The sequence below is a fragment of the Rhizophagus irregularis genome, chromosome 15 (assembly GCF_026210795.1).
Source record: "Rhizophagus irregularis chromosome 15, complete sequence".
Classification (NCBI taxonomy): Eukaryota; Fungi; Glomeromycota; class Glomeromycetes; order Glomerales; family Glomeraceae; genus Rhizophagus; species Rhizophagus irregularis.
In genome coordinates, this window is record NC_089443.1 from 874,200 (window position 1) to 890,781 (window position 16,582).

The following is a 16,582-nucleotide window of genomic DNA, read 5'->3' on the forward strand; positions in this document are numbered from 1 at the left end:
TTATACCCGTTCATTATTATCTGATCCTTCTAAAGAGAGAGAAAAATCGTATTGCCGAGTACAGTATACTATTAATAATAATATAATATGTTAGATTAAAATATTGTTTACTTAAGTTTATAAAGTATACAACATACTATAGTCGTTCGTCTTCATTTCAACATCCTTCGCTGCAGTGAGTTGTTTGAGACAGTCAAGTTTTTTACTAGCAAGCATATTTTGTGATTTTTTCAGAGGACATGAATTTGCAGCTAATTCTGCTAATTGTAATTTCCACTTTTCCTCCCGTTCATGGCTAAACGCTTCTTTAATTTTTATTTTCGTTTCCACCTGACTATCGCTGTGTTCAAATTTACATATAACTGTTTCCCATTTTACAATTTGCCCATACAACTCATCAGTTGTTGGTCGATTGGTAGGAATAGGATCCCAACAATGTTCCATCAAAGTAGCATATGGCTCAGGCGTATATTCAGGAATTGGCGGACGTTCTCCTTCGCAAATAGCCAGAACTAAATGTAAGTCATAATCTCTATCAACAAAAGGTGCTTACCACTAATTATTTCTAACATTAGCATTCCGAACCCGTAAATATCTGCTGATTTGGTGAACTCTCCACCACGTAAAACTTCTGGTGCGACAAATGGTAAGACTCCATACAATGATTTATCTGCAGAACTTTGATTTGCAGGACTACACAAGCCAAAATCTGAGATCACTGATTTAATAGTATTATTATGAATACTATTCAAGATGTTACCACTGTGGAAATCTCTATGGTGATAATTTTTATCATGAATGGCACTCAATCCATCGCAAATATTATAAAGCATTTTAATAATGAGCTTCCAATTCAGGATACTGTAATTTTTTTTAATCAATTCCCTCATATTACCATCATTTTGGAATTCAGTGACAATTACATATTCTCCATTTTGAGTATCACGTGTCATTCCATAAATTCCATTACAACGTGCTGTGTAATTTAACATCAAGTTATTCTTGACCTGCAATATAATATTAGATTGTGTGAATATGATTACATTTTATTATTCCATTTATAACTAATTATTTTAAATTATATACCTCATTCAAGTACTCTGAACTCACACTAGTCACATTTCGTAATTTTTTTATTGCCACTTTCTTGTTGCTGTTCCGATTCCATCCAGATTTGTTGATATTCCAAGAGTCAATTGGACCATCTTTCCAAATGGCTTCATATACATTTCCAAACCCACCATAAGCAACAAATTTAATAATTTCAAGGTTTGAATATTCAATCCATTCAATTAATTCATATTGATGATTTGCATTGAGTTGTGAATCTTGAATCAATTTATCAATTCTTAAACTACCACTTTTCCAGTGGACAAAGTTATTACGAAAATGTGATGAATAGCATGGCTTACAATAAGATAATATTTCATCAGCAAACTTTTGACCACACCCTGAACATCTATCAATTTCTATAATTTTTATATTTTCATATCCTCCATATTCTACGTTTGTCATATTTGTTCTTATAAATGTTACTGTATAAATAAATATTTTTTTTATTTTTTTTTTCTGAAAGCATTATTTAAGTAAGCGAATTAAAGTTATTGTGACCTATAGGAGGATCCCCGAACTAAAGAGATTTTTTTTTTTTTTTTTTTAATACTGGAAAATTATTTGAAGTTAAAATTATGAAATCAGAAATCAGTAAGTTAATGCAAACTACAATGATGAGCATATGTCAATATTGTATTATTAATAAATTCATCCAATCAGTCAATCCAAAAAGTTCATGTTTGCTGCATATCTGCATACCTACATGCATTGCATCCCTTAATATTCTTAGTGTCATCCTTGTTCTAAATATTTTCTCATTAAAAACCAAAAATAAATTATAAATATAGTATCATTCATTTAATGTAGTATCATAACTTTATCGATTTCAAATATAAATCAAATTATAGTCAAAAAGAGAAAATTGAAGATTGTATAACCAAAACAAATTTTTATTTTCAAGACAATACAAAAAAAAATTATAAGTTTTATTTACTGTAAATGTTAATTGACCTTGATAATTATCAAAGAACTAATTTTAGATTAATAAGAATTTACATAAAGTTATCATAATGAAAAAAAAAAACTAGCTCGTACTACAGTATATTATTGGTCGATCTATTACTGTACAAAAAAATTTGTTACCAATAATTATTTCTAAATTTATCACTTCTTAATAATTTTAAAGTAAACAAATTTTAATTCCGAAATAACGTGACGTTTTCAGTAAAATGTTTTGATTGGATATTTAATAAAGAAATTAAAATATCATGAATAATTACAATGTTTTCAATTCGAATTATCATTATTTTGTATGATAGTCCACTCGCCTTACAACGAATTTTTGATTCAACGAATCTCCAAATTTAGCGTAGCGAACTTTTGATTTTATTTTTTAAATAAAAATCAAATAAAAAATATAAACCTTTAAAAGTTTATATAAAAAATTATACTGGATATATAGTATAGAGTTATAGACATTACATAAATTCTATAAAAAAAAACAGAAATACAGAAATTGAATTACTTTTGGCTTGAAATTTTAGCCGAAAGTCACATGACTAAAATTTTTTATTTCGACTATGGTGGTCGTCACCTATAAACAACAATATTAATAATAGTCCGAAATTTAAAATTTTATTTATTTATATTGTGTAACTTATTTTTAAAGTACTTTGCTAGAATATAATAATTGCCGCGTGAGCGGCAAAATTTTTTTTTGCTATATTACATGGAATTCTTGTGGATTTCCATGGAATTTTTGTAAAATCCATAAAAATTACATAAAAACTAGTCCGAAATTTTATGTTTTTATTATGGCTACTTATTAAAATTATCTAACTTTAACCCATAATATTAATTAAAATTCTTATTAAATTCTATAAAATAACCCGATAGAAATGTTCAGTACATGTTGTTCTATCATTTTATCGGTTTAGTTTTTTCTTTTTACTATTCAATTTACAATTTATAAAAATTTGAAGTTACATAATATTAGTGTGGTTTATAGGTGACGTCCACCATAGTGGCTTCTTCTAACATATTTGGACCATCATGAAATCTTGATTGGAATTCATTTCCATTTTTTTTTTCTTTGATTTGTCGAATCAAGACATAAATATCCAAATGATTATAAATTTTGATCCTTTATATTGATTTTTTGAGGTTGATAGGTATAAAGCATTAATTATGTTTATTAATAAACTTCATTCAAAAAATTAATTATGTCTCGGAAATATATAATTAACTTATTAACTATCTACAACCAATAATTGAATGTTTTATCTTTTGACATCAAGTTTATTTTTGAAAATCTTGCAAAAATAATTCCTAAGCAGTAGTATCGCATAACCAAAAAAAATATTTTAACGAGACAATATTATATTATTTTATTTTAACCTCAATATCTTTATTAATTATAAACCAGCCCTATAAGAAATATGTATACGGAAAGGATACGTTTTGTATACATTTTATGTACGTTTCTATAGATTCCGTATACAGATTCCGTATATTTAATAAGCAATTCATTTTTGAACATTTTTTTAAAAAACTAATGTATACGAAATGTATACGGAAAAAATTAATCATATGGAATGTATACGGAATTTTTAAACTTAATATTTTTAGAAAATAATTTTACAAAAATCTCGTATCATAACACGAGATCACGTGATTGTTTATTGTTTTGTTATGATACGTTTTTTGTTTTTATATAAACCCTTACTTTGATGAGTTTGATCTTCTGATCTTCCTTTCTGTCTTTCCCTTCTTTCTCTTTTCTCTTGTCTTATTTTTGTTATTTTTTCTAAATTTTTCTTCTTTTTTCGTCACTCCTTTAAAAAAAAATTTTTTTTTTGATTTTATTCTTTTATTCCCACTCTTCTTTTTTTTTAAAAAAATTTTCTTCTTTCTATTTCTATTTCCTCTTTATAAAAAATTTTTTATTTTTCTAACTTTGACGTCCTCCCATTAAAAAAAAAATTTTTTTTAACTTTCCTAACTTCGTTACTCTCTTTTTAAAAAAATATTTTTTTTGATTTATTCTTTATTCCCCTTTCTTTTTTATTTATATTTATCCCTTTTTTTATTTCATAGGCCAGCAGATTTTTTTTTGTGAGAAGATTCAGTTTCTTTTTTCTTTTTTGTAGATCAGTTTGGGAGTCTTTCCTTTTTGTTTCTTTTTTTTTTTGTAAGTTGGGTTCAGATTCTTTTCTTTTTGTAGGTTGTTTCAGTTTTGTTGCTTTAGAGTCTTCTTTTTTTGTAGGTCAGTTTTGGATTTATTTTGTTGTTTTGGTTTCTTTTTCATCAGATGCTTCATAATTCTTTTCATTTATGTAGGTCAGACATTCTGGAGTTCTCTTTCTTTTTTTGTAGGAATGCTGACCTTTGGTGACTTGGACGATTGCAGATACTATATAAAGGAGGGGGTTTTGTTTCCAATTAAGTTAGACATTCTTATATTTCTTTTTTTTGTTTTTTTTTAGGTTGTTTGACTCCAAATGAACCTGAACTTATAGATAATTTTGGTTGCAATAGGTGGTTTTAATAAGGAGGGAATTTTCATAATGTATTTGTATTTTGTTTATTTTTTATTTTTTATTTAATTTAATAAAGTAAAATTAGATTTATGTAAATATAATTATAGTAAACTGTAATACAAATAGTAAATTCAGTGACCAAATCGTATAAATTTCGTGATAAAATCAGTGATCAAATCATGTAAATTCCATATGAATTCCGTGCAAATTCCGTATCCAAACCATATTTTTAGTGATACGGAATTGTGCATTTTTCCGTATCCTATTATGATACATTATTTCTAAGGAAAAAAATCGTATAAAAACTTTATAAAAAACGTATCCAATTTTTTTATAGGGCAGTTGTAAGAGGTAATTACGATCTAGAAAAATAACATTATATATTTTAATAAGTAAAAACAGTTTGTATCAAATGGAATGAACATCTTTTCTTATTAAAAAATTGCGATACTAAGAAATTACAATATACCTGATTTATGACAAATGTATATTATGTATATTGAAATTATAAACCCAATTTCAAAATTTCAATAATATTTTTTTTTTCTTATTTTTTCAAATTAAAATCACAATTTAAAAACAATATTATTCTGAATAAAATTTCACTTTTTTAGTCAAAATTAATTAAATAGTTAATTATTGGAAAAATCCAAAAAAAAATCATTTATCTGTTATAGTCATACAATTATTTCTTTATTTGTTAACATAATCCTATTAGATAAATTTTTATTTTCTAATTTATTTTAAAAAATCAGTAATATTAAAAGTATGTATAGATATCTTTAGTTATACAGTGGATATTTTCTAACCACATACAGTACAGATAATAAACTACATTTGCTTACCAATAAAATTAATTTCAAAATAATCAAATTTTTGATCGATCTTAATGTAATAATATTTTAAAATACCGATAAAACATATTGGCTTTTTACATTGGTGAATTAAATGAATCTTATATATTATACTAAATATGGTTTATTTATTTTAATTTAAATATAAGTATAAAAAATTTACAATATAAATGGTTATTTTAATGACTTATACAAAGAACTTTCAAAAAGTTTTTATAAATTAATAAAAAAATCTCAAAATTCCTAGAACTATTAATGTTCAATAAATTCTAGAATACTTAGTTTCACTTCAATGAATCAATAGCTATTTTATGAACTGTACTATAATCCATCAATATGGTTAAATCTAAACTTTTGCTAAACTTTTTAATTCTTTTTTTTCTTGGTTTAATTCTAATTTCAAATCATTCAAATTCTTTCTTAATGAATTTATATCTTCTGACATCATATTAGAATTTAATTGAATTCTAGTTCCTTCCTGAGAATTAGTAGCAAATTTAAAAATTTTGTATTTATCAAGATTGAAAGAATTCAACTTAAGAATATTTTCAAACATGAGGCTAACTTCCAACTCCTTATTTTCCTGAACAATTTTCTTTAAGGAATAATAATTTTTGTTCAACTCTAACAATCCATCATTATATTTTACAAGAATACTTTGAAATTCTTTAGTATATTTATCAGTCAATTTAGAGGTTTTCATATCTCTAATAGAACCAATAGTATTTCTTTCCTTATTAATAGAACTTTCTAGATGATTACAGCAATTTTGTAGTTTTTTAATAGCTTCTTCTCGTAAAGTTAAGAATTCACCCTTAACTTTCAGAAAATTATTGACTTGATTGAAAACTCGTTTTTTTCTATTGACAGTATAGGAAGTTGAAGTTCTCAATAATTCTTGTTGGAGATCATTCATCTCTTTATGTTTAGCTTCTTTTTCTTTATGAATTTCTTTAGTATTTTTTCCACTAGTTAATTTATTTAATAATTCCTTATCAATTTCACTCAATTCTTTTCTTTTATCTTGTAACTTTTTAATACGCTCTTGATCAAGGTTAATCAGCCTTTGTTCTAATTCATTTATTTTATCTTCTTTAATCTGTAAAGCTCGAGTTAATTGCATTTTGATTTGTTCTTCAATAATCAATTTTTGTTTCAATTGAGCAATTTCTTTTTCCAACTTGATTTTCAATTTAATTTTAAGCTTTTGTTCTTGTGAAAGACCTTCTGTCATATTGTATAATCTGATCTTTTCTTGTTCTGTCTGTTCATAATTAACTTGAAACTGATTTAAATTATTTTCCAATTGCTCTTTTTGTTCAATTAAACTTTCTTTGTGAGATTTTAATTCTTGAATATTAGCTTCTATTTGAGATAATTTTTCTTGCAATTTAGTTTCTTCTTGCTTTAACTGGCTGATTTGATCTTGAACTTGCTGGTTAGTTAGTTTATTTTGTTCTAACTGTTCAGTTAAATTGGTTAAATTGCCAGTTAATTTTTGCTTTTCATTTTGCAGGTCAATAATTTGGGTTTGTAAAATATTTTCTTTTTTTGCAAATTCTTTAATCTGTTTAGCTAATTTAAGCCTCAGATTTTGATTATTTTCATTTTGAAAACTTTGATAATAAGTTTCAGCAATCTTTTCTAACTTAAGATTTTCGTCTTCTATTTGAAGATTTCTTTGTTGTAAATTAACTAACTCATTTTGAGAACTTTGATAATAAGTTTCAGCAATCTTTTCTAACTTAAGATTTTCGTCTTCTATTTGAAGATTTCTTTGTTGTAAATTAACTAACTCATTTTGAGAACTTTGATAATAAGTTTCAGCAATCTTTTCTAACTTAAGAATTTCTTCTTCTATTTGAAAATTTCTTTGTTGTAAATTAACTAACTCATTTTGAGAACTTTGATAATAAGTTTCAGCAATCTTTTCTAACTTAAGATTTTCTTCCTCTATTTGCTTATAACCAATTTGAAATTGATTTATTTGATTTTTAAATTGATCTTGCTGAGATTTTAATTCTTGAACAATGGTTTCTGTTTGGACTAATTTATCTTGCAAATTATTTTTTTCTTGATTTAACTGACTGTTTTGTTTTAACTGTTCAGTCAGCTTACCATCTAAAGCTTGCTTTTCACTTTGCAGGTTTGTAATTTGGATTTGTAAAGTACTTTCTTTTTTTGCAAATTCTTCATTTTGTAAAGTTAATTCCATTTGAATATTTTGTAATTCATTATGAGAACTTTGATATTTTTGTTTTAGTTCAATTAATTCCCGAGGATCTTCTAGAATTAAAAGTTCATTTAATTCTTTACTAGTAAAATCAAGTAAATGACTTGTATAGCATGCTTTTGGATGAGATTCTACAATAAGATTATTATGCTCAATTGGTGCATTTATAAATTCCATAATATTGCTTTTCAATTCTTCATTAATATCTCCACCCAAAGGACGAATAATCCAATTTTTAATAATATCTAAAACTTCTTTAGAAGATGGCCTTTTTAATGGATTTTCATTCCAGCATTTTTTCATTAAATCTATATAACATTGTGGAGTATTTCCAATAATTTCAAGACGTTCACCTTTACAAATACTTAAAGCAAGTTGAAGATCATGTGCTTTATTATTAAATGGTGGAATTTCAGATGTAAATTCCCACATAATTATAGAAAAACTATATATATCACTAGCTTGAGTATAAGATTGACCTCTTAAAATTTCAGGTGCTATAAATGGTAAAACTCCATAGATATCATTTTCTTTTAAAAAAGATTTTGCAAGTTGATATAATCCTAAATAATCACTAATAAAAATTCCATATATATTTTCTTCATATTTGTTACATAAAATATTACCATTATGAAAATTATAATGAATAAGATCTTTTTCATGAATATTACTAAGACCCTTAATAATTTGATATAAATAAAATAATCTTTGTTTCCAATCTTTTGTTATTTCTGTTAAACATCTTTTTAAACTATTCTTATTTGTATACTCCATTATTAATACATATTTTGAAGTATTTGGATCTTTTGTAAATCCATATATTTTAATAATTTCATATGAATTAATAATTTTCCACTATAAAAAATAATATTTATTAGTAAGTTAGTATAAATAAATTATAATATTAAAAAAAAAATAATGATATTTAACCATACTTCATTTAAAAATTCATTTAAAATTTCATCTGAATTATTAAGATAATCAAAGTATTTAAGAATTACTTCAATACTATTAAATTTAGCTTTATATATAGTACCAAATCCTCCTTTATCAAGATATTCAATATTTTCAAATTTATCATAAGGAATCCATTTTAATTTATTTTTGGAAATAAATTGATCCACAATTTCATTTCCACTAGTACCAAATCTTTAAATATAAAAATGAAATTATATTAAAATTAAAATTTAAAATAAAATTTACAATTAAAATTTAAATATTAAACAATATTAATTATACTTACTCTAAATAAAATTATAATATTTTAATATAATAAATAATTAACTTAAAATTATAATTTACTAACTAAAATAAATAAAAAGGTTTAATTATTATGAGTAAACATTGTATAATTATAATAAATTAAATATAAAAATATAAGATTATTATAATTAAAAAAATGCAATACTTACAGGCTAAAATATATTAAAATTGTATAAATATAACAGGATTACTTACGATCTAAAATATTTGGATAATCTTTAAAATAAAGAATTTAGTTAGTTTAAGTTATATTACTTATATGTAAAATGTTATTTAAATAATAATAGAATTAAATAAATAACATACTCCCTATAATATTAAATAAATAATTTTTTAAATAAAGAATTTAGTTAGTTTAAATTATATGTAAATTTTATATAAATATAATAGGATTAAATAAATAACATAACATACTCCCTATAATATTAAATAAATAATTTTTTAGTAAATAAAGAATTTAGTTAGTTTAAATTATATATAAATATTATATAAAATAATAGAATTACTTACATTCTAAAATATTTGAATAATTTTTTAAATAAAGAATTTAGTTAGTTCATATTATATAAATATAATAGAATTAAATAAATAGCTTATAACTTACCAACTAAAAGAAATTATAGAATAATTTTTTTAAATAAAGAATTTAGTTAGTTTAAATTATATGTAGATATTATATAAATATAATAGAATTAAATAAATAACATACTCCCTATATTATTAAATAAATAATTTTTTAAATATTTAGTTAGTTTAAATTATATGTAAATATTATATAAATATAATAGAATTAAATAAATGGAAATAATAATTTTACGCAGGTGCGTTGCAACGCACCCCCCTTTTTGGAAATTATTAAATAGTAAATTTGCTGATCATAACGTGATCATAAAATTTACTATTTAAAAATTTCCAAAAAAGGGGGTGCACAGTTGCGTTCAAAATTTAAACCCTAAATGGATAACTTATAACTTACCAGCTAAAAGAAATTATAGAATAATTTTTTAAATAAAGAATTTAGTTAGTTTAAATTATATGTTAATATTATATAAATATAATAGGATTATATAAATAACATACTCCCTATATTATTAAATAAATAATTTTTTAAATAAAGAATTTAGTTAGTTTAAATTATATGTAAATATTATATAAATATAATAGAATTAAATAAATAACATACTCCCTATATTATTAAATAAATAATTTTTTAAATAAAGAATTTAGTTAGTTTAAATTATATGTAAATATTATATAAATATAATAGAATTAAATAAATAACATACTCCCTATATTATTAAATAAATAATTTTTTAAATAAAGAATTTAGTTAGTTTAAATTATATGTAAATATTATATAAATATAATAGAATTAAATAAATAACATACTCCCTATATTATTAAATAAATAATTTTTTAAATAAAGAATTTAGTTAGTTTAAATTATATGTAAATATTATATAAATATAATAGAATTAAATAAATAACATACTCCCTATATTATTAAATAAATAATTTTTTAAATAAAGAATTTAGTTAGTTTAAATTATATGTAAATATTATATAAATATAATAGAATTAAATAAATAACATACTCCCTATATTATTAAATAAATAATTTTTTAAAATAAAGAATTTAGTTAGTTTAAATTACATGCTAATATTATATAAATATAATAGAATTGCTTACGATCTGAAATATTTGAATAATTTTTTAAATAAAGAGTTTAGTTAGTTTAAATTATATTATTATAGATATAATAGAATTAAATAAATAACTTATAACTTATTACCAACTAAAAGAAATTACAAAATAATTTTTTAAATAAAGAATTTAGTTAGTTTAAATATTATGTAAATATTATATAAATATAATAGAATTACTTACGATCTAAAATATTTGAATAATTTTTTAAATAAAAGAATTTAGTTAGTTTAAATTATATATAAATCTTATATAAATATAATAGAATTAAATAAATAGTACTCATAACTTACCAACTAAAAGAAATTACAAATAATTTTTTAAATAAAAAATTTAATTAGTTTAAATTATATATAAATATTATATAAATATAATAGAATTAAATAAATAACATACTCCCTATATTATTAATAAATAATTTTTTTAAATAAAGAATTTAGTTAGTTTAAATTACATGCTAATATTATATAAATATAATAAAATTGCTTACGATCTGAAATATTTGAAAAATTTTTAAATAAAGAATTTATTTAGTTTAAATTATATTATATAAATATAATAGAATTAAATAAATAACATACTCCCTATATTATTAAATAAATAATTTTTTTAAATAAAGAATTTAGTTAGTTTTAATTGTATGTAAATATTATATAAATATAATAGAATTAAATAAATAACTTATAACTTACCAACTAAAAGAAATTACAAAATAATTTTTTAAATAAAGAATTTAGTTAGTTTAAATTACATGCTAATACTATATAAATATAATAGAATTGCTTACGATCTGAAATATTTGAATAATTTTTTAAATAAAGAGTTTAGTTAGTTTAAATTATATTATATAAATATAATAGAATTAAATAAATAACATACTCCCTATATTATTAAATAAATAATTTTTTTAAATAGTTAGTTTTAATTGTATGTAAATATTATGTAAATATAATATAATAGAATTACTTACATTCTAAAATATTTGAATAATTTTTTAAATAAAGAATTTAGTTAATTTAAATTATATGTAAATATTATATGAATATAATAGAATTAAATAAATAACATACTCCCTATATTATTAAATAAATAATTTTTTAAATAAAGAATTTAGTTAGTTTAAATTATATGTAAATATTATATAAATATAATAGAAATACTTACATTCTAAAATATTTGAATAATTTTTTAAATAAAGAATTTAGTTAGTTTAAATTATGTGTAATATTATATAAATATAATAGAATTAAAGAAATAACTTATAACTTACCAACTAAAAGAAATTACAAAATAATTTTTTAAATAAAGAATTTAGTTAGTTTAAATTATGTGTAATATTATATAAATATAATAGAATTACTTACGATCTAAAATATTTGAATAATTTTTTAAATAAAGAATTTAGTTAGTTTAAATTATATGTAAATATTATATAAATATAATAGAAATACTTACATTCTAAAATATTTGAATAATTTTTTAAATAAAAAATTTAGTTAGTTTAAATTATATGTAATATTATATAAATATAATAGAATTAAAGAAATAACTTATAACTTACCAACTAAAAGAAATTACAAAATAATTTTTTAAATAAAGAATTTAGTTAGTTTAAATTATGTGTAATATTATATAAATATAATAGAATTACTTACGATCTAAAATATTTGAATAATTTTTTAAATAAAGAATTTAGTTAATTTAAATTATATGTAAATATTATATAAATATAATAGAATTACTTACATTCTAAAATATTTGAAATAAATAATTTAGTTAGTTTAAATTATATGTAAATATTATATAAATATAATAGAATTACTTACGATCTAAAATATTTGAATAATTTTTTAAATAAAGAATTTATTTAGTTTAAATTATATGTAAATATTATATAAATATAATAGAATTAAATAAATAACTTACACCCTGTAGCATTATTAATTAATAATAATTAGAAGTAAAGTAATTATAGTCAATTAGACAAAATATTATAATTGTATATAAAAATTAAGTATATACAGTAACTTACAATCTAATTATTTAAATAAATATTATTTTTAGTTTAAATTATATATAAATACTTTTAAATTAATATAAAATTAGATATTTACTTTCTATAATATTAGTACCGTAATTATTAAGCAATTATATTATTAGTTATTTAAAATATCATGTAAAATACAATAAAAAAAATATTATAACAAAATAAATTAGTTGGTTATATAAAATATAGGTAAATAATTTAATTATCATTCCGATTATAAGATAACCTATTACTTACGAGCTAATATAGTAAAATAATTTTTAGAAATAGTTTAAACATTTAAATTATATGTTTATAATTTACAAGCTGTTAAATAATTTTTCTTACCTTTATCTTTCTCAATTTTTGAAACTAGTTTCATTATGTTGCAAATTTGGTTTGAAAAAAATTTTAGAGCAATTTCAATTTGTATTAGATATCTATATTCATATTATATACTTTTTACCTTCATCGTTACTTTGAGCCATTACTAAATAATTTTATTAAAATTCTTCCTAAAAAATAGGGTAAATACAATTAAAACGCCTTTATTCGAGTATATATAGTTGTTTGTGTAATATTATCTATGCAAAATGCAGATACCAATTTCCAGGTTTTAGTTCCGGATATATTTAATTAGGCAGCAAGAACCGTTAGAGCGTCCGAAATGTTGATGGAATCACTAAATTATAAAAATAACAACTTTCTTGTCTATAATATAAAAAAATCTATTATAAGGCCGGGCAAAAATAAAAATGACCCGGCCGGCCGGCATTTTTTTTTATATTTGTAAAATTTTTTTACGCCACATTGGCCAATAACTTATAATCACGTGATAAAATTTTTTACTATAAAAAAAAATTCCCATTTTTCGAAAAACTGACCCGGCCGGTCACGAGAATCTAAATTTTTTTTTGCCTGGCCTAACGAAGAAAATGCTGCATACCATTGAACGAAGTAAGTATATAAACTCTATATATTAAATATATATAAAATTACTCTTATTACAACTAATTTTTGTTCATAATGAATTTTTATTTAACATAACGAAAATATTTGTGCGGCACGGAAGTTGAAACCGGTTTTCATATTATTCGGGACAAAGTAAAATTTTGAACCCGACATCCGGTCCGGTATGTCGGATCATGTTAGTTTATTTACATAACGATAATAGTTAAAATAGATATAATTCATTGATTCAAAATTTCATATCATATCTAAATTTATTTTTTCCAAATATATATATATAAATGTCTCAAACTGCATCTTTAACTTATACAAACTAAAACATATCGGACAAATATTAGGACTATAACTTGCGCAAAAAAGTGGAAATAATTGTATTTGTGCACCCAAGACTCATAAAAAACCAAGAGGATCTCTTCACAAACCAATTACAAAAATATGGATATATAAAATATAAAATATAAGAAAGCAATAGATTATGCCTTTTATGCATAGTTTAAAGATAATGTACCTACTAAACTTATAGTTCCCGATAGTTTAGATTTTATTAACATATGCAAAAGTTACAAATATGAAATCAAAACAAAAAAGAAAACAAGTATAAAACTGCGAAATCAATGTAGATGATCAAGAAATGAATAACCTTATTCCAAAACTCATATCTAAGGTTAGTAAATCTTGATTCAAGTGACAATCCGCCGACATCCGACATACCGGCGGATGTCGGGTTCAAAATTTTACTTTAGTTGTCCGAATAATATGAAAACAGCTGTAATTAACCGTTAAGGTACCTCAAATTTCGGGTTAACCGGTTAACCGATTAATCAACTCTATTTTGTTTTGCTTTAATAAAAATAATTTTTATTACATTTTTATAAAATATTATTATTTAGTATCAGTGATGATGAAATAATTTTCTTACTCTAATTTTTTAGGATTAAACAAATGGCAGCAATAAGCAAAAAAATAAAAATTATTCATTCTTATAAAATTAATTATTGAATTTAGAAAAAATAAACTTAAGTACAACAGATTTCTTATCAATATTAATCAATGTTAAAAAATATTTAAAATTTATTTTGTTTATCTATGTTAATATTCGTAAACATTCCCTGCGCCATAAAAATCATAATAATTCAGAAAATTTATATATTTAACCGCCGATTAATTAATTTAACCGATTATTATCCAGGTTATGATGGTTAATCGATTCCTTGTCGGACCATTTTCTGAATACCATTTTCCTGTATATACCTTTTCTCGAATCCAATTTTCTGAATGCTTATTTCCAGAAATTGATCATTTCCTGAAACTCCATTTTACCAAATTCCAATTTCCCGAATCTCAATTTCTGGAATTATATGAAACATCCAATTTCCCGAATTCTTTTATCCTGAATTATTTTATCCCAAATTCCAATATCATGAACCCTGATATTCTGAATGGACATTTTACTGAATTTAATATTATTTTGTATAATTTTACATCATAAATTAGAATTATTAATTTCATAAACTCAGCCTTTATTTTATTTATTATACTAATCAATAAATTATATATAATGCATATAATATAATATGTAATAATTAAAATAAATAATGCAAAATCAATCAAAGTATCTGTTTGAAATTTGTACCTGTACCAAATCTTTTTCTCCTAAAATGCAAATTAATTATATTTACTTGATGTTTAGGAAAATATTATCAAGCACTTAAACTCAGTGGGTCAGAGAAAAATTTTGTTAGCTAAAAATGTAATATTTCCTAATTGATTGTATATTGCCTTATGTTTACTTCATATTTACTTCAATTGATCATAGTAATACTTGTACAGGTAAGGGATGCTTGAAAAAGCCACTCCCTAAATTACATATAACATGTTGGCGTTTATACAATTATAGCAGAAATGCGCAAAGAGCAACATCAAACTCATTTGCTAGCAGAAAGTATTCTTCGTGGAGAACCTTTACCATACAAACGCAAGCATCTAATAGATTGTGAAAATCGAATTTTAACAGTTAATAATCAGTACTTTGAAAAATTTTTACAATTGTTAACATTATATCTGCTTATAAATACTGTGTATTTGAACAATAAAACCTATAGTTATCAATAGTTCTTTATTTTTTAGATTTAGTATATAGTTTATTTATAAATCATACGAAAATATACAGTTTATTATATAATTCAAGAAATTGTCCATTCGGAATATTAGAATTCGGAATATTAGGATTAAGGATATTTGAATTCGGGATATTGGGATTCAGGATATTTGGATTTAGGATTCGGGAAATTAGACTTCAGGAAATGGGATTCGGGAAATAAGGATTCGGGAAATTGTATATTTCAAGAAAATGTTCAGTTCAAAAAATTGGCATTCAGGCAAATGACTTCGGAAAAAGATATATTCAGGAAAAAGGCATTCGGGAAATCGTACTGTAACCAATCGATTATTAGATCGCCAACTTCTAGCGTGACATACAATATGTCGTGTAGACGAATTTTCTTATAACGAAGGCCTGATTGGCCAAACCATCAACTTTGATATAAAGCGAGTAGAATGAAGCTACTAAAAGTTTGAGTAATTGAATATCACTATTTCTATATTTTCTATATTCTAGTTTCTAATACGAAATGATTACGATTATTATAATAGAGATAAAGAATTCCCCCATTTCAATATTAAGATTTTTGAATTAGAATAATTATCGAAAGCTTCTTTGATTATTTCTCTAAATAATTTACCACAAATTAAAATTTTTCTTGGAAATACAGTATATCCCATATAATTGAATTTCGATTATTTATAGAAGTATATGTAAAAGGATTAAACTTATGTTTAATTTACCAGCTTCGACATATACAGTACTATATCTATCCAAAAATAATCTATTTATTTGTTTTGTAATAAGTTTTTTACATATTCGTTCGATTGAATATTTTT

The 16,582-nt window shown here is 21.9% G+C and overlaps 2 protein-coding genes across 2 annotated transcripts; both read right to left on the bottom strand.

Annotated features, from left to right (window-relative positions):
- Positions 1-1,515, bottom strand: OCT59_006953 (uncharacterized protein; the record flags this gene model as incomplete). The annotated part of the gene is made up of 4 exons (XM_066138420.1): positions 1-68; positions 138-532; positions 661-1,007; positions 1,087-1,515. 4 exons carry the CDS (start codon positions 1,513-1,515, stop codon positions 1-3), a joined length of 1,239 nt encoding a protein of 412 aa, XP_065998412.1.
- A 4,277-nt stretch (positions 1,516-5,792) lies between these two features.
- Positions 5,793-8,111, bottom strand: OCT59_006954 (uncharacterized protein; the record flags this gene model as incomplete). The annotated part of the gene is made up of 1 exon (XM_025320047.2): positions 5,793-8,111. One exon carries the CDS (start codon positions 8,109-8,111, stop codon positions 5,793-5,795), a length of 2,319 nt encoding a protein of 772 aa, XP_025172241.2.
- Between the last annotated feature and the right edge of the window lie 8,471 nt (positions 8,112-16,582).